General features: G+C 36.2%; 1 protein-coding gene across 1 annotated transcript; it reads left to right on the forward strand.

Moving 5' to 3' along the window:
• Positions 1–603: 603 nt before the first annotated feature.
• Positions 604–13,489, forward strand: yipf5 (Yip1 domain family, member 5). Its single transcript, XM_051878550.1, has 6 exons — positions 604–765; positions 1,626–1,745; positions 4,481–4,656; positions 8,949–9,094; positions 9,281–9,462; positions 12,065–13,489. Exons 2-6 carry the CDS (start codon positions 1,636–1,638, stop codon positions 12,225–12,227), a joined length of 777 nt encoding a protein of 258 aa, XP_051734510.1. The 5' UTR covers positions 604–765; positions 1,626–1,635; the 3' UTR covers positions 12,228–13,489.
• Positions 13,490–23,242: the final 9,753 nt, after the last annotated feature.

A 23,242-nucleotide genomic window follows, 5' to 3' on the forward strand; every position in this document is an offset into this window, starting at 1 on the left:
TATAACAACAATTAGTTTTCTGTCTATAAATATATCAAAACAGTTGTTCCCTTGTCTATTAAAACATGTAAATATTAAAGCGTCTTTGGTGTTTCCATGGTTTCTACAAAATAAAACCAGAAACCGAGGGTAACGCGGGTATGACGCAATTGACAGGCGATTCCTCACACGTCCCGGAGCCATGGTTGAAATTGCAATTTTCTCACGATTTACAAATAGTTGCAAACATTTGGGATATTGTAAGTACTCAAGTGAACAAAATATATAACACTGGCCTAGTGGTTTTTGGATATTTTACTGCAAAATTCTTACATATTGCACCTTTAAGGTCTGGACTCAAAGGTGCCAATTTATGATTGAAAATGATTGTTCATGCTACCTTTCAACCATTTTCACAATTTGAGCCTGAGGAATCATGGCTTTGTCATCAGTATGGCCATGATACGTCTTCCTACATGGATGTTTAAGAAATGAAAAGCTACACACTGTTAAAAGAACTGTTGCCAAACAGATAACATGCTAGAAACATAATAATCACAGCAATAATGGTCCAGTCATAGACTTTTAAGGTTTGCCAATTTAAATCCAAACAGCGACTTTTGCTTGCCAGTGTGTGTAGTGAGCGCTTCTTCCCATAGAGGACGCACTTCAGATTTATACAGCCTAAACGTACACATTGACGTTTTCATCCCCATGACCCGGAAGTTCTGCTGCTATTTCTTGACACGTAGTTAGCGGTGTTGGCGGACTCTTGGGCGATTAACGGTGTGAGTAAAACTGCAGAATTTACTTCATTACATCTTTATGTTTTTGCTGTATTGCATGTTTGAAGTTGTGTGTAGGACAGTGTTTGAACGGTGCTGACAGTGACTGTATGTGCCGTTGCAGTGCTTTTGTTGAGCTGTGCTAACTCACCCCAAACAAAACAAACGTTTTTATTGCTAAAATCATCTTTAAATGTGTGGGACTTCTACAAATATGTGAAAGACAGAATTAGCACAGCGTGCTTTTAGTAAACATACAATCTGGTCTATAATGTGTACTGCTTATCTAACCAAAAAAAAAAAAAAAAAAAAAAAATTAACGTGGTTTTTGGACTTGTATCATTGTAATAGCAAGTTATTTTACATATTTCATGGTAATACCATGCTTATTTGCACATGTACTTTAGTAATACCGTGGTTTTACTATGGCAATATCATTGTACTGTTATTGTAATACCATAGTTCTTTCCAATAAAACATAGTAGGACCATAACACTTTCTGGTCCTTTTTTGTAAGTATAATCTTTCAATACCACGATATTAAAATCTGATTCTGTCTCGTTACCATAGTACCTTTTGTGTATTTTGATTCTTTATCCAGATCATTTGTGTTTGATTCATTTATATCATCCATCTTTTTTTGTCAATGTATATAATTTGCATGCATTAATCTTGTTTGTTACAACAGCATTTGTGTGTGTGATTTAAAAATGTAGTTGGTTTCATCTTAACCAAGTTCTCCAGCAGATCTCCACCCAAGTAACCCAAATGAGCTTCTTGTCTTTGATACTATTAGATAAAAATCAGTTTTAATAATATTGTCCACTGCTGACTGATTTTTTTCTGCTTGATGTCTTCCAGGCTAATTGCAATGTCAGGGTTTGACAACCTCAACACAGACTTTTACCAGTCTAGTTACAGTGTAGATGACCAGAACCAAGCAGGATATGGCTACAGCAACACAGATGACCCGTACAGCAAGTAGGCCTGAGCCTTGCACAAAATCCTGATGTTATTATTATGATATAGCCCTGTTTGTCAAGTCAGTTTTATTTGGAATGCTCTTTTTCCCAATACATATTGTTTCAGAGCTGCTTTACAGAAAATCATGATCTTTAAGTTAATGATATCTTAATATCTTACCTCATACCTTATGTCGCATTTAGCAGATTTGAGGTGGTTGATGATATAGTTTACATTTTGTGATGATATAAACAATGCAGCAGGTGAGATTTGCTATATAGTATATATCTCTTCAGGTGAGTATACTGTATGTGGTTAAAGTTTGATATACTTATATATTCAACTTTATATACTGTATAGAGCTGTGCGATCATTTAGTTTACATTTTACAATGATATAAGCAATCACGCAGCCGAAATTTGCTATCTAGTTTGCATTGCTTTGAGTCAACTGTATGAATGTGGTTAAAGTTGCATGCAATATATATTAGGGCTGGCTTAAAAAACTAAAGATTTTTGTAGTCAACTCATTTCAGTCATTAGTCAACTAGTCGAACTTTTTATGATAGTAATAAATTACTTAAAGGGATAATTCACCCAAAAATTTGTCATTACTTACTTGGTAACCAGACAGTTGACGGCACCCATTGACTTCCATAGTAGGAAAAAAAAAATACCATGGAAGCCAATGGGTGCCGTCAACTGTCTGGTTACCAACATTCTTTAAAAATATCAACAGAAGAAATAAACTCATACAGGTTTGGAGGGTGAGTAAATGATGACAGAATGTTCATTTTTGGGTGAACTAGGCCTATCCCTTTTAAATATATACTTGGGGTTAGGGAGTGGCATTGGAAAACGGTTTCAGGACTGAGAAATAATATTGTATGCAACATTGTTCTACATTACAGAGGAATAACTAAACCATAATAATGAGCATTTAAAATATTAAGTGCACACGCATAAAGCTTGACGCAGAGCATTGGCAAAAGTAATGATTATGAATGTGTCAAAAATCAGCAAGGAGACTGTCTGAACATTTTAACAATTTATTATTAAACTAGTGTTTTCTGAGTCAGTGTTGCCTGATGTAAAGATGAAGTTGACGATGCTGACTCGTCGTCTCTACAGTATAGTGGATGCAACTTTACAGAGAAATTCACATTAAGCTCTCCACATGAACACTTGGATATGCATCTAATAATAGCGCACATTTATTTTGGTTAAATAAATGTCGCTTGAGCAAGCGGGCATGTAAAGAAGCTACTATTTACAAGTTTCAAATGATGAGCCATGTCTGATGTCGATGAATGTTAGGCGAACGTTTGGATTTAATACCAGACAACTGGACATAATTACCATATGGGACCAGCCTATTAACTTTTTTTTTCTGAGACCGAATAATTACAATTTGGTCGACTCTTAGGAGGCAGCCCTACTATATATCCAACTTTAAATCTATATAATTGGTTGATAACATAGTTTACATTTTGCAACAATATAAGCAATCACTCAGCTGAGATTTGCTATATTGTATGTATTGTTTACCTGAGTGTAATGTATGTGTTCTGGTGAAATTGGATACACTGTTTGACTTTAATTATATCACTTGGCTATAATATACAAAACTTTAGGCAGTAATCAACAAACCATAATGCAAATTTGTGTTTGTCAAAATTAGGGATGCACCGATATCAATATTGGTATTGGGCCCGACACCAAGCTCATGTACTTGTACTCATACTCGTAAAAATACCCCCGATACCAAAGACCGATACCTCACGTGATGTAACTGACAGAATTTTTTGTGCAGAGATATACCGGCGGCAGCAGCAGAAACAATGTCAGCCTCAGAGGTGTGGAAGTACTTAATAATTAATGATGACAACACACACATTGCGAACTGCATGCTTTCAATCACAATTGATTAGTGAAGGCGGGATAGGTGGAATCGCGCTGAATGACACAGACCAGAAGCGCTCTCTGTTGCACGCGCGATCAGTTGTCCTCGCGCCTGAATGGTCAAATGCACACATAGTTGTCAAAATGTCCATTGTGTGGAGTATCTCATGTAAATACAGTCGGTTATGGCTTAAGTCGACGTAAACATTTGGGTGAAAACAGGATATGTGTCAGTATCCATGGACTCGGTCATAAAGGGACCGTAGCCTATATTTGTCATTAATGTTAATAATACAACAAAAGATGTTAAATAAATGTATACATGGTAAATAAACCTACTGTACCTGAAAAACAAGTTTATTTAATTTGTATCTCTATAGTATTTGTTGTATTGTTTGTAATTTGTTTGTAAATTTCTTTTTATATAACAACAATTATATATATATATATTGGTAATTATGCCCTGTGAAGGTTATTGGACACTGTGAAATTTTTGTTCTTTAAGTTTTTGACAAGCACATAAAAATTATTACTTTTTTCATTAGAGTAATGATAAAGAAGCTGTCCTACATTCATTAATCTCACTGTGTTGTTCTTGGAAAACTGCAACATCAAAAAAAAAAAAAAAGAGAGAGAGAAATTAATAAATGTATAGGTATCGGCGAGTACTAGGGGGAAAAAAAGTATCGGTACTCGTACTCGGTCCTTAAAAAATGGTATCGGTGCATCCCTAATCAAAATAGACAAGGTGTTTTTATTTCATATTTGTAGTAAAATAACAAGCCCTACATGTTGAGTATGAGAATGTCTGTCACCTAATTATGACACTAAATCTTTCGTTGCATCCGACAGACCTTATGGACAGTATGATTACTCACAGCCGATGGGCTACACGGGACCTCCGGGAATGATGCAGCCCCAGCAGCCGTACATGGGGCAGATCTTCCAGCCCACGCCAGCGTTTACACCAGCCTCCCCTCAATCCATGTACACTAGCAGCTTTGAGGACGAGCCCCCATTGCTGGAGGGTAAGTGAGACCTGCAACTGCTTTGATCTTGAAATTAGCTGATGATAAATAAAATGAAGCTCATATCTTGCTTTCATTGACATGAACTCTGTTAAATTTGCATATAGGAATTGAAGATTAGATTTGGATTCATTTTGAGGAGACACAGTTATGTTGCCAAGTGTAAATGGAACAGTTTTAACAAAACGGATAAATATCCAATCAGTAAAAACCCATGAATGACCAGGTGTAAATAGGCCTGTTGGAAATCTGTTCTTCAAAGTGTAATTTAAACCTTAAAACAGACAAACTAAAGGATTTTGACATTTAAAACAAATGTTAGGAAAAATTGCTTCATAAATATTTTTAATAGGTTCTGCACTATTTCTATGCTAGCCATTATGAATATTTAAAATATGTTTGTGTATTTGTACAAAATTGGGGGGGTTGTGGATCAGTGATTACCTCAGAAACTTAAAAACGGCATTTCATGAAGGGTTAAAGGGTTAGTTCACCCAAAAATCAAAATTCTGTCATTATTACTCACCCTCATGTCGTTCCACACCCGTAAGACCTTCGTTTATCTTTGGAACACAAATTAAGATATTTTTGATAAAATCTGATGGTTTAGTGAAGCCTCCATTGCCAGCAAGATAATTAACACTTTCAAATGCCCAGAAAGCTACTAAAGACATTTTAAAACCGTTCATGTGACTACAGTGGTTCAACCTTAATGTTATGAAGCGACGAAAATACTTTTTGTGCACCAAAAAAACAAAATAACGACTTTATTCAACAATATCTAGTGATGGGCGATTTCAAAACACTGCTGGCAATGGAGGCCTCACTGAGGCATCAGATTTTATCAGCAATTTCTTAATTTGTGTCCCGAAGCTGAACGAAGGTCTTACGGGTGTGGAACGACATGAGGGTGAGTAATTAATGACAGAATTTTCATTTTTGGGTGAACTAACCCTTCAAATGATACAAATGTGTATTTGCTAAATGCTGACGGTACAGAAAGTATTATAGTGTTTGCCTTTTCATTACTGATAAAATGAAAACAAGGGCTATAATACTTTTTTTGTATTGTTTACTTTCTTTGTTTAACAGTTCTCTAATGATGAATTAGTTAGGACCGTTAAACTGAGACCTTAAACTAATGAAGACGGTGTGCTCAGGCTCTGGCGGTCTCAGCGCCGTCAAAATAAAAGTCCCGCTTCCGACACATCTGGCAAACAGAAAAACTTATCTGCCGATATTTAAAAAATGCTAAATATATCGGCCTTGGCAATAATCAGTCATCCACTATTCCAAACCCATATGATTTTCTTTTTTTCTGTGTAACACAGAAGAAGAAATATTGAGAAATGTATTTCCCACACTTTTGGGAAATGGGAAACTGGGCGTGATACAGAAGTAGTCCATACAACTTGTGCCCTGTATTTCAAGCCATACAGTATGAACAGTTTGGCTGTCACTCTTAGAGATCATTGTAATAACATGAATGTGTTTCTGTAGTTTTACACTAACACAAGTAATTTATATTATTAATTAATAATAATACCTAATGATCACTTTTTTTCTTTTCCGATAATCCGTTTTAAATCTGATGTACATCACAAAATGGAAGTGTGCAAATACCTTTGGGGTCACTAGATCAATATATGGATCTATTTTTAAAATTGCAGTAGAAGAAAAAAAATCTCTCACACTCCAGCTCTACTGAATGAGTCTTCTCACTGCTGTGTTTGCATCGTATAATGCCATTATCAAAAGTAATTACTGTAATTCTTCTGAATTGCTGTGAAGTTTGAGACTGAGAGGAACAGGAAACTGCACGTTATTAAACAATGCAAATGCAAATTTGAGTATGCTTAAATAACATATATATATATATATATATATATATATATATATATATATATATATATATAATATATATAATATATATATATATATATATATTAAAAAAAAATCGTAATTTCATGTGTAAAGTCATAGTTCACTTTTGGGTCAAAATGGACCCAAAATGATTATATCTCTTACACTTATTTTTTCCAGATTTTTTTTGTATTTCGACAGTCTTAACACATTTACAAAAACTGTTTGCTTTTATATATTGTGGGTCAAAATAGACCTGAAAAGTTTGGTTAGTCCTTGTTATTTGTGAATGATAAATGAGGAATTTTTTTAACTCATGACATATTTTTCTGTAGTACTTTAGTACACATGTAGAATCATTTTCAGAATCAGTGATTCCCTTCTCTTAGTCACACTGCTGTGATTCCCAGGGGTGAATTTATTCTTGTTTACTGAGAAATCAATAAAGCATTGTCTCTTGCGTCCAAAAGCCAGAACTCTGAGAATAACTTACTGCTTCAAAAACAAATGTGTGTCACCTGGGGCTGTGTTTAATACAACCACATCTATGTCCTTGCATACTGAAGTTAAGTAGTCCTTGTGAAACCTACTTGCCCCAGATAATAAGAGCTGTGCTTAAAATGAACCACCAGTCGGCAGAGAAACTTGGAGAAAGCCACTTCACTGATTACTGCTGGCTGCTGTTATCATCCAGTATCGGAAGAGCATTTATCATGCTGTGCAATAATGTCAATCCTGTCTTATTCTAATGTTCTGCCTTATTAGCAGTGCTCGCTGAGGCAAGCATCACTATTACCGCTATTAGCATTACTCATTATCGTTAGAAAATAAACAGCGAAGCAGTTTTTTTTTTTAAATTGTATAAAACTTTTAGATAGTTTTGTCTGGAAAATCAAAACTGCTAAAACAATAAATTATATCATGGAGATATAGGATTAGATTTGTTGCATATTTCCAAATAAATAGGTTACGATTCACAATTCTCAAATTAAACAAATAAATAGATTGAGATCTACAGGTATGTTAGAAATTTCGCATACATTTGTGGACTTTGAAACATTTCAGGTGTCAAGATGCCTGTATTATAGAGCCCTGTTTCCACCTGGTATTAAGATGCATTTTGGTCGATCGGATCACAAGTAGACGAGGGAGACACATTCCTGTTTACACCTGGTGTTTTAATCCGTCTCTTTTGTCCACTTTCAACCACTTCTGTCCTGTCCTTTTTTTTTTTTTTTTTTTTTTTTTTGAGGGGAGGGTCTATGGGCGAGTAAATGTATGGGTTTTTTCAGATCTTTCGATCTAATGGACAAAATAAGCTCACGCAATTTACATATGAACGTGACTGGAGATGACAGAAAACGTATGGAAAGCATTAGCTTTCATTCCTGCTCTGACAGCCTCAAGACCGGCCGAACGCTGTGAGTGTGTTAGAAATCAGGAATGATGAGAGAACATTGTGCTTGGTACGTTTTTCATCTTCAAACCAAACTTGGGTCTTCAACTGACAAAGTTCAAATCCCGTCTGGCTAGTGCGCTTCCCATAATGTTTACTCATTATGTCAGTAGGTCAGAGAGTAGGCGTTCTTTTGTGGCTGTTCGAAAACATTCAACCACATGAGTGTTTCCACTACAAAAGCAAACCGGTTGAACGAGTTTTCGACTACCTCTGGAAGTGGACGAAAGTGCTTAAAACGTTTTACACCCTGTTTACACCGTCTATTTAGTGTTGTCCACTTATGATCCAATCGACCAAATCTATTGAAAAAATATCCAAATCTACAAAAATATTTTGAAGAATGTTGGTAATCAGACAGTTGATGGTAGCCATTGACTTCCATAGTAGGAAAAAAAAAATACTATGGAAGTCAATGGCTACCATCAACAGTCTGGTTACCAACATTCTTCAAAATATTTTCTTTTTAGTAGAAACTCAAATGGGTTTGGAACAACTTGAAGGTGAGTAAATGATGCCCAAATTTCATTTTTGGATGAACTATCCCTTTAAAGCTGCAGTCCGTAACTTTTTTTTGTTAAAAATTTACAAAATGCGTATACTGAGCGAGTACATAATGAATCCATTTTCCCAACCATGTTTTTGTCTTATCCTGAATCACTACAGTACACTTATAATAAGCGTTTATATTTTGACTATTTTAGACTGGTAAGGTCGCCACTGCTGCAAAGTATCCCAGTACCTGTATGACTTGTAATAGAAGTAAACAGAGAGAAGTAGCTCCGGCTACAATGTTCTTCCGCAAGACGCATTCAGTTTTGTTTATTAACCTGCTAGAGCGCCAGAAGTTACAGACTTTAAGTTAATATTTCACATTGTCCAGTTTGGGAAACCCTGCCCTAGTAGCATGGCGGTGCAGGGCAAACACCACTTATTCTTCAAAAAAAAGTGAAAATCTATTTTCCATTTCCAGAGCTGGGGATCAACTTTGACCACATCTGGCAGAAAACTCTGACTGTGCTGCACCCGTTGAAGGCAGCAGATGGCAGTATAATGAATGAAACAGATCTGGCTGGTCCCATGGTGTTCTGTTTGGCCTTTGGAGCGACGTTACTCTTGGTAAGAGGCAAGAGTTTTAAATGGCTCAAGACGAATATTGGTACATTTTAAGCATCTTTTTGAGCTTCGGAAGCATTTTTTTATTAATTCATTTATATTCTGATGAGGATGATAAATCTGACAAGAATATTTTTGTTAAATGATAAAAGTGGCAACCGCAGGACATGTTTTTCTTCCTCATTGTAGACGGGTAAGATCCAGTTTGGTTACGTGTATGGTATCAGTGCCATCGGGTGCCTCGGCATGTACTGCCTGCTCAACCTCATGAGCATGACGGGGGTTTCATTTGGGTGTGTCGCTAGCGTTCTCGGGTACTGCCTGCTCCCCATGATCATCTTGTCCAGTTTCGGGGTCCTCTTCTCCTTACAGTAAGTCATACTTTACAACCTTTTAAATTACAATTTGAAATAGTTTTACTATAGTTTAAAATGTAATTTATTCCTTTGTTGGCAAAGCTGAATTTTCAGCATCATTTCTCCTGTCTTCAGTGTCACATGATCCTTCAGAAATCATTCTAATATGCTCATTTGGCGCTTAATTATTAATCCAAGTTCTTATTATCAACGTTGAAAAGAGTTTTTGCTGCTTAATGTTTTTGAGGACACCATGATACTTTTTTTTTTTTTTTTTTTTTCAGGATTCTGATTAGAAACTTCAAAAGAACAGCATTTATTTGAAATATAAATCTTTTGTAACAAATTTCTTTACTCTTGATCAATTTAGTGTTATTAATATTGTATTATTAAATTTAAAACTCCAAACTTAGTAGTTTAGGGTAGTGTATCAAAGTTTCTACAAAAATATTAAGCAGCAAAAACTGTTTTCAATGCGTATAATAACAAGAAGTGTTTCTTAAACAGCAAATCAGCATATTAGAATGTTTTCTGAAGGATCATGTGACACTGAAGACTGGAGTAATGATGCTGAAAATTCAGCTTTACATCACAGGAATAAATCTTAAACATTTGACCGGTTGTGTGTGTGTTTTTAATGTACAATAAACTATTTAAAATATAAATTATTAATACCATAATCTATAATAAAATATATTAATATTAAATATTATAAAGTGTTTTTTTAGCGCTGCCCCCTAATATTCAATCAAATGTTAGTCAATTAGAAGAGGCTTGGTCTACCAAATTTTAATTAGTCAGTTGGTCGCAGAAGAAGAAGAAAAAAATCTCCATAGGAATTGAAGTCGCTTATTACATGACAGACAGATCCTTAACACAGCTGGTCCATGTGGTAATTATATTGGGCAGGAAATCCAAAGTGTGGAATCATTTCAAGAGGTTAAAGGGCGACCCCAAAAAGGTGACGTGCAAACATTCTTATTAATCAACCTTAAACGTGGCTTATCATTTGAAACATGTAAGTAGTACCCTAACGCTACATGGCCACTCGCTCTAACATTAACTTACACATAAAGATAAACATATGCTATTATAATGCGCATATCTAAAGGACCTGATATACTCATGGCAAAGTTTTTCATTTTTCACTTGGGAGTAAAATACTGTTAGCGAACATCCCCACGTTGCTGAGAGCAACATTTAGTTGAATATATAAATATGAGCTGCGCACTTTCCTTTTAAAACAAAATAAACACAACCAAAATGACAGCACTAAGAAAACAGCAGTTAAGGAAGCATCTGATCATTGTGATGTGGATATGTTTGAAGCAGCTCTGCAATTCAGCGCTTAAGTCGCGTCACGTTTATTTATTTAGCACGTTATACAATAGATTGCTTTAAAGCAAGCAGCTTTAAATTATTATACATGAAAAAACTGTCAGTGTCTCCTTCAATTAGAATTACAACTTTCTACTATAAAGCGACTGTCCAGTGTATTCTTGTTTGTACTTGTGGATGTCTGACCTTGATGAACTGAATGGAAAGCTTCTCCACTTAATTTCTTCTGTGTCAAAGAAGGCGGAGCCACAGAGCTACATAATCGCCATAGACCAATGGTAGTTTGATGGTGTTTACCAGCCAGAGCAAACTTTTCTGGAAAGTTTGCTTTGGCAAGCTGTTTCGGACACAACAATCTTCGTTTTGTTCAAATTGATGACACATTAGTTTGTTCTTCGATTTTGCTTGAAGTATATTGGGGCCTTAAAGGGATAGTTCACCCAAAAATGAAAATTATCCCATGATTTACTCACCCTCAAGCCATCCTAGATGTATATGGCTATCTTCTTTCAGACAAACACAATCGGAGATATATTTAAAAATATTCTGGCTCTTCCAAGCTTTATAATGGGAGTGAAGGGGGCTCGAGATTTTGAAGCCCAAAAAAGCACATCCATCCATCATTAAAGTACTCCACACGGATCCAGGGGGTTAATAAAGGCCTTCTGAAGTGAAGTGTTGGGTTTTTGTAAGAAAAATATCCATATTTAAAACTTTATAAACTATAATAACTGGCTTCCGGCATCGAGTTACGAGTTAGTTGTATCGAAATCCTCTGACATTTCTATTTAAAAATTCTCATTTTAGACTTCTAATTCATGTTTTATTTTGCTCAATCCTCTGCGCTTCCATGTTTGCCAAAACGTCATGTGTCAGGTCAAAGTTCACTCTTCCGCCGGAACTCGACTCATGTATGGCCATTCGCTGGAAGCCAGTTATTTTAGTTTATAAAGTTTTTAAATATGGGTATTTTTCTTACAAAAACCCATTGCTTGGCTGGATGGATGCACTTTTTTGGGCTTCAAAATCTCACCCCCCATTCACTACCATTATAAAGCTTGGAAGAGCCAGGATATTTTTAAATGTAATGCCGATTTTGTACTTTTGAAAGAAGATAGTCATATACACCAAGGATGGCTTGAAGGTGAGTAAATCATGGGCCATTATTTTCATTTTTGGGTGAACTATCCCTTAAAGTTTTCATTACGGCTGCCCCCTATATATAGCTAGCTATTTTATAACAGACCTTGCTAACCTGGTGTTTTCCTGTGTCTTTCAGGGGTATGATGGGTATCATTTTAACAGCCGCCATCATTGGTTGGTGTAGTTTTTCGGCTTCTAAGATCTTCATCTCTGCTTTGGCCATGGACGGGCAGCAGCTGCTGGTGGCATATCCCTGCGCCCTGCTGTATGGAGTCTTTGCCCTTATCTCTGTTTTTTGAACTCTCAGCCTCTTTTAATGGACAAAATGACCTCCAATACGCAACACCTTTTATTTGAGGACTGCTTTTGATAACACCCACCACACACCCGCTCACCGAGTGTGTCCAGTGTTTATCATGTTCTGTGAGAATGTGGCATTAATTTCTTCTGCTTTATTCTTACCTGCCCACCTACTCTGAGAAATGTTCTTGCTTACATAATGCAGGTTAAAACTCGGTTCTTTTTCTTTAATGCGTTCACTGAATTATTTTGTTCAAAGTCAGAAAATGAAGTGTGTTTATCGAAGAGAAGAATGTGTAATCGATGCAAAGGGCACAACTCTCCTCCTACACAACAATGCTTTTCCCTCCAGAACGGAGTTTGCAAAGTACAGTAGTAATTTTCTTTCTTGGAATTGTTTTCTTTTACATTCCTGAAATGCTGTCGATTTATTCTGCCTGTGTTCATTCATAGACTTGGGTCAGTAAGAGTGCCTACATGTTCAGACATTTTCACACCATTTCCATCATGTACTTGGCAAATTAAATGGAATGAAAAAAAAATACTCTTTTGTGCATCTTTTGCAAGTCGATTTGAAGGAGTAGTTCGGCCATAAATAAAAATGCTCTCATTTACTCAAACCTGTATGACTTTCTTTTATGAATTATATAAGGAGAATTTCTGAAGAATTTCACTGGTTATTATGTTCAACTACCCCATTCATTGGATTTGGATGGGGAAAAAAGCATGTAAAACTTTATCTGTGTATTCCATTGGAGAAAGTAAGTCATACTTGTTTAAAATGAGTAATTGATGGTGAAATTTTTTTGTGAACTTTCCCTTTAAGACTTTATTTCAGACTTCTGCAGGTTTTGAGGTTTGTGTTTCCAAATGCATTTCACCCACTAACACAATCTCACGTCTGCAGATTAGTCTTGGTGAACTCTGGCTGAATTTTGTTTCCATTTCTGATTTATTTTCTTCCACACACTTATCTTTTGAGCCAAGGTTTAGCACCATTCCAAATAACTTGAGTCAAATTTACAGAGCAAATCTTTCTGAATACGTATAGGCTCTTTGTTCATTTTAAGGGGCCACGACTGTCCTCTCAGATGGATGGGTATATTTATATACAATGTAACTTTGTTTTGTATGTCCAGAAGAGTAAAAATGTTTATATCAATCCTGTCTTGTGGAAAATCCGTGGCCAACTGGTAGGGTGTTAAACGTGTGCTGTTTCACAGGCTGTTTTAATTAAATAAAAGTACAACTTTTGTTTGAACACTTGTTTGAATTGTCCTTATCCTTCTTTCTTTAAAGCAGTGGTCCTCAATCTTTTAACTCCACATTGTCCATGATATTTGAAAGCCCTAGTTGCTTGTGATATACTGTGTAAGGATTAAGCCACTGCTTTAAAGGGTTAGTTCACCCAAAAATGAAAATGTGGTTCCAAACCTGTAAGACCCGAATGGAGATATTTTTTTAATGAAATCAGAGATTTCTGTCTCTCCATTGACAGTCTACGCAACTACCAATTTGACGCTTCAAATGTTCATAAAGAGATTATAAATCTAATCTGTAAATGGTTTAGTTCTTTCTTAGTCTCTTCCAAATTCTCTGAAGAGACACGATCGCTTTATATGAAGAGCAGGTTTAATTTATTCACATATAAACATTCATCAGCGAACATAAACAGAAGCTCAACCGTATTTGCTTGACGTGCAAGAACAAACATGCTGTGTAACATGAGAATAAACCTCATTGGTTCTTGCTGAAGCTCAAACGTGCTGCATAACAAAATGAACCTCATTGGTTCTTGCAGAAGCTCAAACATGCTGCGTAACACACAGGAATGAAACTCATTGGTTCTTACGGAAGCTCAAAAGTGTTGCGTAACACGAGAATGAACCTCATTGGTTCTTGCGGAAGCTCAAACGTGTTGCGTAACACACAAGAATGAACCTCATTGGTTCTTGTGGAAGCTCAAACGTGCTGCGTAACACAAGAATGAACCTCATTGGTTCTTGCAGAAGCTCAAACGTGTTGCGTAACACAAGAATGAACCTCATTGGTTCTTGCAGAAGCTCAAACGTGCTGCGCAACACGAGAATGAACCTCATTGGTTCTTGCAGAAGCTCAAACGTGCTGCGCAACACAAGAATGAACCTCATTGGTTCTTGCAGAAGCTCAAACGTGTTGCGTAACACAAGAATGAACCTCATTGGTTCTTACGGAAGCTCAAACGTGCTGCGTAACACAAGAATGAACCTCATTGGTTCTTGCAGAAGCTCAAACGTGCTGCGCAACACGAGAATGAACCTCATTGGTTCTTGCAGAAGCTCAAACGTGCTGCGCAACACAAGAATGAACCTCATTGGTTCTTGCAGAAGCTCAAACGTGCTGAGTAACACACAGGAATGAACCTCACTGGTTCTCGCACGCGTCAAGGGAAACATACTTGAATTTCCATTTACCACAACTGATGTATGAGTTGAATGTTTATATTTAAATGAAAGCCTAAATTAAATCTGTTCATCATATAAAGTGATTCAGCCTCTTCAGAAAATTTGGACTAAACCACTCAAATTGGATTAGGTTTACAAACTTTTTGAAGCGTCAAAGTGGTAGTTGTGTACCTGTCTATGGAGGGACAGAAATCGCTCAGATTTCATCAAAAAGATCTTCATTTGTGTTCCGAAGATGAATGAAAGTCTTATGTGTTTGGAACGACATGAGTAAATGGATGACAATGTTCATTTTTGGGTGAACTAACCTCAACATGTGTGTGAGTTTTACATATATGGACAAAAGAAACCATACAGTTTTCAGTGGCATAAGGGCGAGTAATGATGACAGACCTATTCTTTTAAGCCAGGTTTAGGTCTAATACTAACATTAAACACCACTCTGCACTTCAGAAACAAGACCGCCATAAATGATCTTGTCAGATGAACCATTACCTTCATACTTTGTTCTTTGAAGAGAACAACAATATACTGTCATATCACTAGATAGATAGATAGATAGATATACAGATAGATGTTGAAGTTCACATCTGCTCACATCTCACTAAAGACAGCTGGAAGGAAATTCCAGCTGATGTCATGGGCGTCTTCCTGCCTGAGCCATTTCCTCTTGTAAAGCCAACTCAGTTCATTTGTAAGACAGCAGATGGCAGTGTTGAGTTATTCTAATCGATTCTGTCACCAGCAAAGGTTACATAAGGTAAGCCCAGTTCTTTTTTTTTCTTGCTCGAGGGCACAATAGTGATCAACCTACAACTTTTCAGATAGCAACCCAAATATGTAAACGACCCCATATGCATATATACTTCTGTGAATAGCCACATTAAGTGATGCAGACAAACTTTCATCTACTAATTCATTCAGCACTGACGTCAACAGACATGATCCAGTCTCGAGATGATATCATCATATATAAATATATGCAGCATTCATTTGCACGTATTTATCATAATTGCTATATTTATACAAGACTTAATCATTTGAGGCATAGACTCAGATTTTTTTTTTTTTTTTTTGTATATCAGCAGGGTTTCCTAAAGTATTAATGTCCTGTGTATAACATTAAAACATGTTTGTGCCATTTGAGAGCAAAGCAATTCATACAATAGACATGCCACATCTTATATTAGGCCTATGTGACTGTATTTGACTAGGTTTACACAAGATATAACACTTTCTTCAGTTTTGGAGGGAAATCTGCAGAATGGATTTTAACTTGGTTGATTATGTAAAACTGCGTACTATAATCATGCTGTTGTTTGAAGGTTAATGCTGTTTGAAGCTACTAATACTAACTCGATAATTCAAAGAAGAATAAGTTGTACTACATATTTACTAATGGTAAATTAAGTGTTAGACATTTTTTCTCATGTAGCGTTATGTTTATTGCATTAGCCCTGAGAGCATTATGCTAACTTTACCAACAAGCTACGTTTTAAAATGCTACCATTATTGTTCCTGTTGTTGTTGTTGTTGTGCAAAATTTGGATTTACATAGGCCTAATCCAGCTATGACTTTTGCATTACTTTTTTTTTTTTAAAGGGACCTTTTATGCCCCTTTTCACAAGATGTAATAGTCTCTGGTGTCCCCAGAATGTGTCTGTAAAGTTTCAGCTCAAAATACCCCACAGATAATTCATTATAGCTTGTCAGATTTGCCCCTATTTGGGTGTGAGCAAAAACACGCCGTTTTTGTGTGTCTCTTTAAATGCAAATGAGCTGCTGCTCCCGCCCGCTTTCCAGAAGAGGGCGGAGCTTTAACAGCTCGCACTTCAGTTGCTCAACAACAACAAAGCTGGAGAATCTCATGCAGCCAAAATGAGGATTGTCAGTAACGGTGTTCAGCCTTACATTGTTCAAACCAGAGTTGGACACTGATGGAGAGACTCAGGAAGAAGTTACAACTTTTAGAATGAAACTGGATGTTTCTGAATGGTTAGTGGATAAATTTATGTAGTTGCTGTGGAGTTGTCTACTACAACAACTCTTCCTCTTCTCTAAAGCAGCCCAACATGGCCTCGCTCCCTTTGTTGTGTGTTCTCGGGGGCGGGGTTTATGTAAATTTTAGGGCTAGTGATGTCACCAACCCGGAAAGAAGCTCGTTGTAGTCCCTACCAGCTGTTTGTTGTATTCCTTAAAAAGTGATTTCTGTAAAAGAAAATATCTCCTTTGCATTGAACTTTGAGCGTCGTAACTTTGCAGATGTTGTTTATGCTCAAACAACAACATTACACACTAACTAAAGTTAAAAAGTGAAATCATAATAAAGGACCCCTTTAATAACGCTATTAGCATGGTTTAATTAGCTACACAAGAAAATGAGATCTCTGACGTCGATCTCGGACGTTATGAATCTTGATTCGGATCGCGTGTCAAACCATCAAACTGCTAAAATCACGTGACTTTGGCGCTCCGAACCGCCGATTCGACACAAAAGATTCATAACGCTCCGAAGCTTCATGAAGCAGTGTTTTAAAATCGGCCATCACCAAATAAGTCGTTATTTTGTTTTTTTGGCGCACCAAAAATATTCTCGTCGCTTTATAATATTAATAATGTACCACTGTACTCACATGAACTGATTTAAATATGTTTTTAGTACATTAATGGATCTTGAGAGAGGAAATGTCATTGCTGGCTATGGAGGCCTCACTGGGCCATCGGATTTCAACAAAAATATCTTAATTTGTGTTCCGAAGATGAACGAGTGTGGAACGGCATGAGGGTGAGTAATAAATGATATTATTTTCATTTTTGGGTGAACTAACCTTTTAAACAAACTCTTTAGAGATCTAATTGTGCAAAGATGGGCTGTATTTAGCTGTTTATATATATATATATATATATATATATTCTGCAGAGTTGGCATCAAAAAGTTAAAACACCCCTGATCTAAGCAATACCAATTTCTTCTGGGTAGACATTAAACTCTTATGTGACTTGTTTTAGGAAAAAATATGGCTTGCTTTGTGCCCTTTCAAAATGGCAGATGTTATGTCTGTGAGAAGAGCGAACCAAAAATAATGAACTCAATGAGCACGATTAGAGTGTGAGCGTGCACAGGCAGACATTGCATTTGGCGGGAAATGCAGCTATTGGTATTCAGCGGCGCGAGGCATTATGAATATGTGAGCTGCCAGCACATGAATATTCAAGGCATCAGTGTTACTTGAGCACTAAGTGTGACTTCCTAATGCGTCCGCTCTTCATTAAGTTAATTGTTGCACTCGTTGCATAGACTCCAAGTGGATTCAGAAATCAATGAGCTGCTGCTTTAGTAAGATCGCCATCCATTGTGTTTATGTCGGCCAGCTAAGGTGTTATGTGAATAATAAATATGATTGTTTATGTGAACTAAAATGAGATGCACACTTCAGGGTCAAAGAGATATAGAAGAGTTTAGGATACAAATCATTCAATTTAAAGAACCACACAACACTGTCTTGTAAAAGAGAAGTTTATTCATTGTTATTTTTCCACAAATGAAAGTCACATGGAAGGTGCACATTCCAGTGAGACTGATGTTTGTTATTCTCCGTGTTTCTGCAAATAAGAAAGCATGAACTGGAATTAGACAAACAATGCTTTGTTTAAAAATGCCGATTTTCTTTTTCTTAAAGGTTTAGTTCACTTCAGAATTCAAATTTCCTGATAATTTACTCACCCCCATGTCATACAAGATGTTCATGTCCTTCTTTCTTCAGTCGAAAAGAAATTAAGGTTTTTGAGGAAAACATTCCAGGATTTTTCTCCATATAGTGGACTTCACTGGGGTTCAACGGGTTGAAGGTCCAAATGTCAGTTTCAGTGCAGCTTCAAAGAGCTCTACACGATCCCAGACGAGGAATAAGAGTCTTATCTAGAGAAACGATCAGTCATTTTCTAAAAAAAAAATAAATAAATTATATATTTTTTAACCACAAATGCTCATCTTGCACTGCTCTGCGATCCGTCAGAAAGGTTATACATGTGATGTAGGTGGAAGTACCGCAGTAGGGCGAAAAATCTCATTTTCTCCTCCAACTTCAAAATTGTCTAACATCGTTGTTTTACCTTTTTTTCTTTTTTGTAAAGGGCATTTGGCTTAATCTTTGCACGTTCGCTTTGTAGACACTAAATCTGTACTTTCACCTACGTCACGCGTGATTTTCCAACGTGATTACGTAATGCGTGGCGCAGTACAAGATGAGCATTTGTGGTTAAAAAGTATATAAATGTTTTTTTTTTTTTTTAGAAAATGACTGATCGTTTCTCTAGATAAGACCCTTATTCCTCGTCTGGGATCGTGTAGAGCTCTTTGAAGCTGCATTGAAACTGCAATTTGGAAAAATCCTGGAATGTTTTCCTCAAAAACTTTCATTTCTTCTCAACTGAAGAAAGAAAGACATTAACATCTTGGATGACATGGGGGTGAGCAGGACATTTTCATTCAGAAGTGAACTAATCCTTTAACTTTTCCTCTGAGCATTCTAATAGGAGTAGTGTTGCCAAGTCTGTGGTTTTCCCGCGGAATTGGGCTACTTTTAAGTTGTTGCTGTGGGTAAAAAAATTTTCCGCAGGTTGATTTCCACCTTCGTACATATGATTTTGGCGCTCCAACACCTCTAAAACACTCCCTAGATGTACAAATTCAGCGGAAAATTTGGCTGCTAGATGGAGAAAATTGCATCGGCTATTTTTGGGCTAGTTTTGACTGGTCATTGGGCTACTTTTGTTGCACAGACCTGGCAACCCTGAATAGGAGGGGCCCACGAACAGGATGACCCAAAAATGAATGTCATTTATTACTCACCCTCGTGCCGTTTTACACCCGTAAGACCTTCGTTGATCTTCGGAACACAAATTAAGATATTTTTGTTGAAATCCGATGGCTCAGTGAGGCCTGCATAGGGAGCAATGACATTTCCTCTCTCAAGATCCATAAAGGTACTAAAAACATATATTTAAATCAGTTCATGTGACTACAGTGGTTCAATATTAATATTATAAAGCGACGAGAATATTTTTGGTGCGCCAAAAAAAACAAATAAAGAATTATTTAGTGATGGCCGATTTCAAAACACTGCTTCAGGAAGATTCGGAGCGTAATGAATCAGTGTATCGAATCATGATTTGGATCGCTTGTCAAACCGGCAAACTGCTGAAATGATCTGGCGCTCCGAACCGCTGAATCGACACGCTGATTCATTATGCTCCAAAGCTTCCTGAAGCAGTGTTTTGAAATCGGCCATCACTAAATAATTCGTTATTTTGTTTTTTTTGGTGCACCAAAAATATTCTCGTCGCTTTATAATATTAATATTGAACCGCTGTACTCACATGAACTGATTTAAATGTTTTTAGAAACTTTATGGATCTTGAGAGAGGAAATGTCATTGCTCCCTATGCAGGCCTCACTGAGCCATCGGATTTAATCAAAAATATCTCAATTTGTGTTCCGAAGATTAACGAAGGTCTTACGGGTGTGGAACGACATGAGGGTGAGTAATTAATGACAGAATTTTCATTTTTGGGTGAACTAACCCTTTAATGTTTGTAGAATGATGTGGAAATGGATCTAATATCCATGTTAAACTAAGGCTAGCAAGTTTGTAATTGGCAGAAGGTTGTCATTGGACTGTTTGAATTTAGGGGGAGGAGCTTCATCTAAAAAGAGAGGCCAAAATGTTTGGTGGGTAGGGAATTAAGAGTGTTTGTTGGGCCTATAGCCACCATTTTGCTTTTCTTTGTATTAAGTGTTATCTTTATTGTTTCTTTCTTTTGTTTTGTTTTCTTTACTTTGCCTTATGTTGAATGACAATAGTCCCTGTTACAACATTTTTGGAACATGCCTTGCCAAAATTAAAGCAATCTCAACAGACTTCTGTGTTTTTGTTTTGTTTTTTGTTTTTCTTTTCTTGCTGTCTGCCGTACCATGTTCTTAGAAATGTAGGCTACTCTTTGCGTTCATGTTTTATATGGTTGAAAAACATTTACACCATTTTTAAGAAAAGTAAAAAGTAAAAATTTTCCAGTAAAAAGTAACGGAGTGTCTATTTACACTAAGTGCAAATAGCGTCCCTTGTTGGCAAACACTATTTACACTAGCTCCACCCACCAATGTCTGGTTGGGTGACTCAAGTTTTAAAAAAGATGAAGAACTCAACGTCTTCAGTGGTGCAGCAGTAGTGAGTAAGGCTTACTTTCAACAAGATCGACGCGGGTTCGAATCCGCCTTTTGCCGAGCTCGCATTTATTTTTAATAGAAATGAAAATAATGTTCTAAAAGTGGAAATAAACTGCGAATGAGTGTTTTTAATAATATTAAAAGTGTTTATTGGGTAGGGTTAGGGGAAGGTGCAGGGAAGGATTTTATTCTCCCAATAAGGCAGCATCCATTTAATAATTTTAATAAATATAATCATTTATACTGTATAATATTATTGCATCCGGTTAATGTACAAAAATAATGAGGTGCAAATAGTATCTGCCAATATAAAGTATATATAGCATCTAATTACTATTTACTCTTATTGCAAAGAACTGATACTTTTACATGGTGTAAATACAATCTATTGCAATTTTCACCTAGTGTAAACAGCTTCTGCCAAAAAGTAATAACATATGTTTCTGTGTGATCACATCTTAATCATTATTTAAAAAATATTCTTTCAAAGTCAGTCTTCCAATGAACAGTAAGAACCTATTTGTTGACATTAGTTAATGCAATATCTAAAAATGAGCAATACATTTGTTACAGTGTTTATTAATCTTTATTAACATTAGTTAATAAAAATAAAAACTGTTTATTGTAAGTCCATGTTAGCTCAGGTCCATTAAATAGTATTAACAGATACAACTTTTGATTTTAATAATGTATTTATTAAATGCTGAAAGTAACATTATTTAAGATTAATAAATGCGTTAGTTTAGATCTATTTTTCATTGTTTTTTTCCCTGTGAAAATGATTTCTTCATGCCTTAAAAAATAGCTTGAATGTAACTCTACAACCTTGCTTCATTTAGTATACACAGAACCATGAATATGCAAATTAGCCCCGCCTCCACTCTTTTTCACATCAGCTCAGAATACCTGATCCACTCACTCAATTTTACTGTAGTATGTTAAGCAATGTTACACATGTAATGTTACACAAACCATGTTCCTGTTTGCCATCTCAGAGTCAGCAGCTGCCTTCTGAAAATCAGCATCCTTAGAAACACTTAACTCAGAACGTCAGTGGAGAAAGGAATATATTTCATCATAACATCGTAATATACATCATATACATAATTCACCCACTAAATTGCTAAATGTACCCCAATTTTTCATATAAACAGAAAAATATACCGGGATAACCTGGCTTCTCTTGAGACCCCCATGCTTCACAGCATAGTTAATGATATACTAAAGCCCGCCCCGCATGTTAATGTGATTGGTTACAACATATTTCTGATTTAGAGAACAAGGGCGATTTCAAACTGTGTCTTTGGTTCACTGCAGTTTTAAGGAGAAAATACTCACCAATGGTGTTGACTGATGAATTTGCACATGGTTTGTCTTAAAGCATATTAAAAACACCACATGGACATAAAACATATTAAAATTTGATATTTACCACAGGGGGTCTTTCACTACCAGTGGCTTTTTTTTTTTTTTTTTTTTTTTTTCAGTTCTTCCAGGGAGTCTCCCTATGACCCATTTTTTGAGGAACTTTTTTTGGGGTGGGCGTGGGGGGGCTACAGAGTTGGTTTAGTCCAGTGCCTACTCTAGTGGGAATTTAGTTTATTTAAGTCAGACCCTCTCAGCCTTTGTGGAGAGATGAGGGGTCAGTGAGTTGGTCGTTTGTGGGTCGTTTGTGCTGTTTAAGCAAATTTACTTTGTTGTTTGTAAGATAGAACTAAATGTACGCAGAGTAAAGCATTTGTAAATAGTTTTTTCATTTTTTTTTTTTTCGTTATCTCTGCATCACATATGTAAATAGTGGATGAACACAACCTTTATGAATTTTGAAGCATAAATACAGTCACCAGACGTCAAAAGCTAAACGTAGGCTAAAAACAAACTACACTTCGGTCACATGATCTTCAACGTCACCATCACTAAGCTTCCGACAACTTTTTCAGTCTTTGTTTAAAAAAAAAAAAAAATCCCTTTAAGTTTCAGTTATAATAGTATACAAGAGCGCAATTATAAACAAAATTATATTTAATGTCCTTGACAACCTCTGTAGTCCCATTTAGCCACTTGTTAGCCTCCGTCTTTCTCAAAACAAGTAAAAGCTTTTAAAAATCAACAAGGGTGATGTATTTTATGTGATAGCATAAAATGTGAAAATATCTTGAGCTTGTGTTCACCACAGACCTTATTTTAGACATTTAACCAAAAAGCCATTCAAAAAATAACCCATTGACTTCAGGCGATGGAACCAGATGTGCTAAAATGCTAATTCGTTTCCAGTTTTGGCCTACAAAAATACACCATCCCTGCAGAACTCTATACACACAAATACTATTGAATTTTAAAAAA

This window comes from Ctenopharyngodon idella, chromosome 21 (assembly GCF_019924925.1).
Source record: "Ctenopharyngodon idella isolate HZGC_01 chromosome 21, HZGC01, whole genome shotgun sequence".
In the NCBI taxonomy this organism is placed as follows: Eukaryota; Metazoa; Chordata; class Actinopteri; order Cypriniformes; family Xenocyprididae; genus Ctenopharyngodon; species Ctenopharyngodon idella.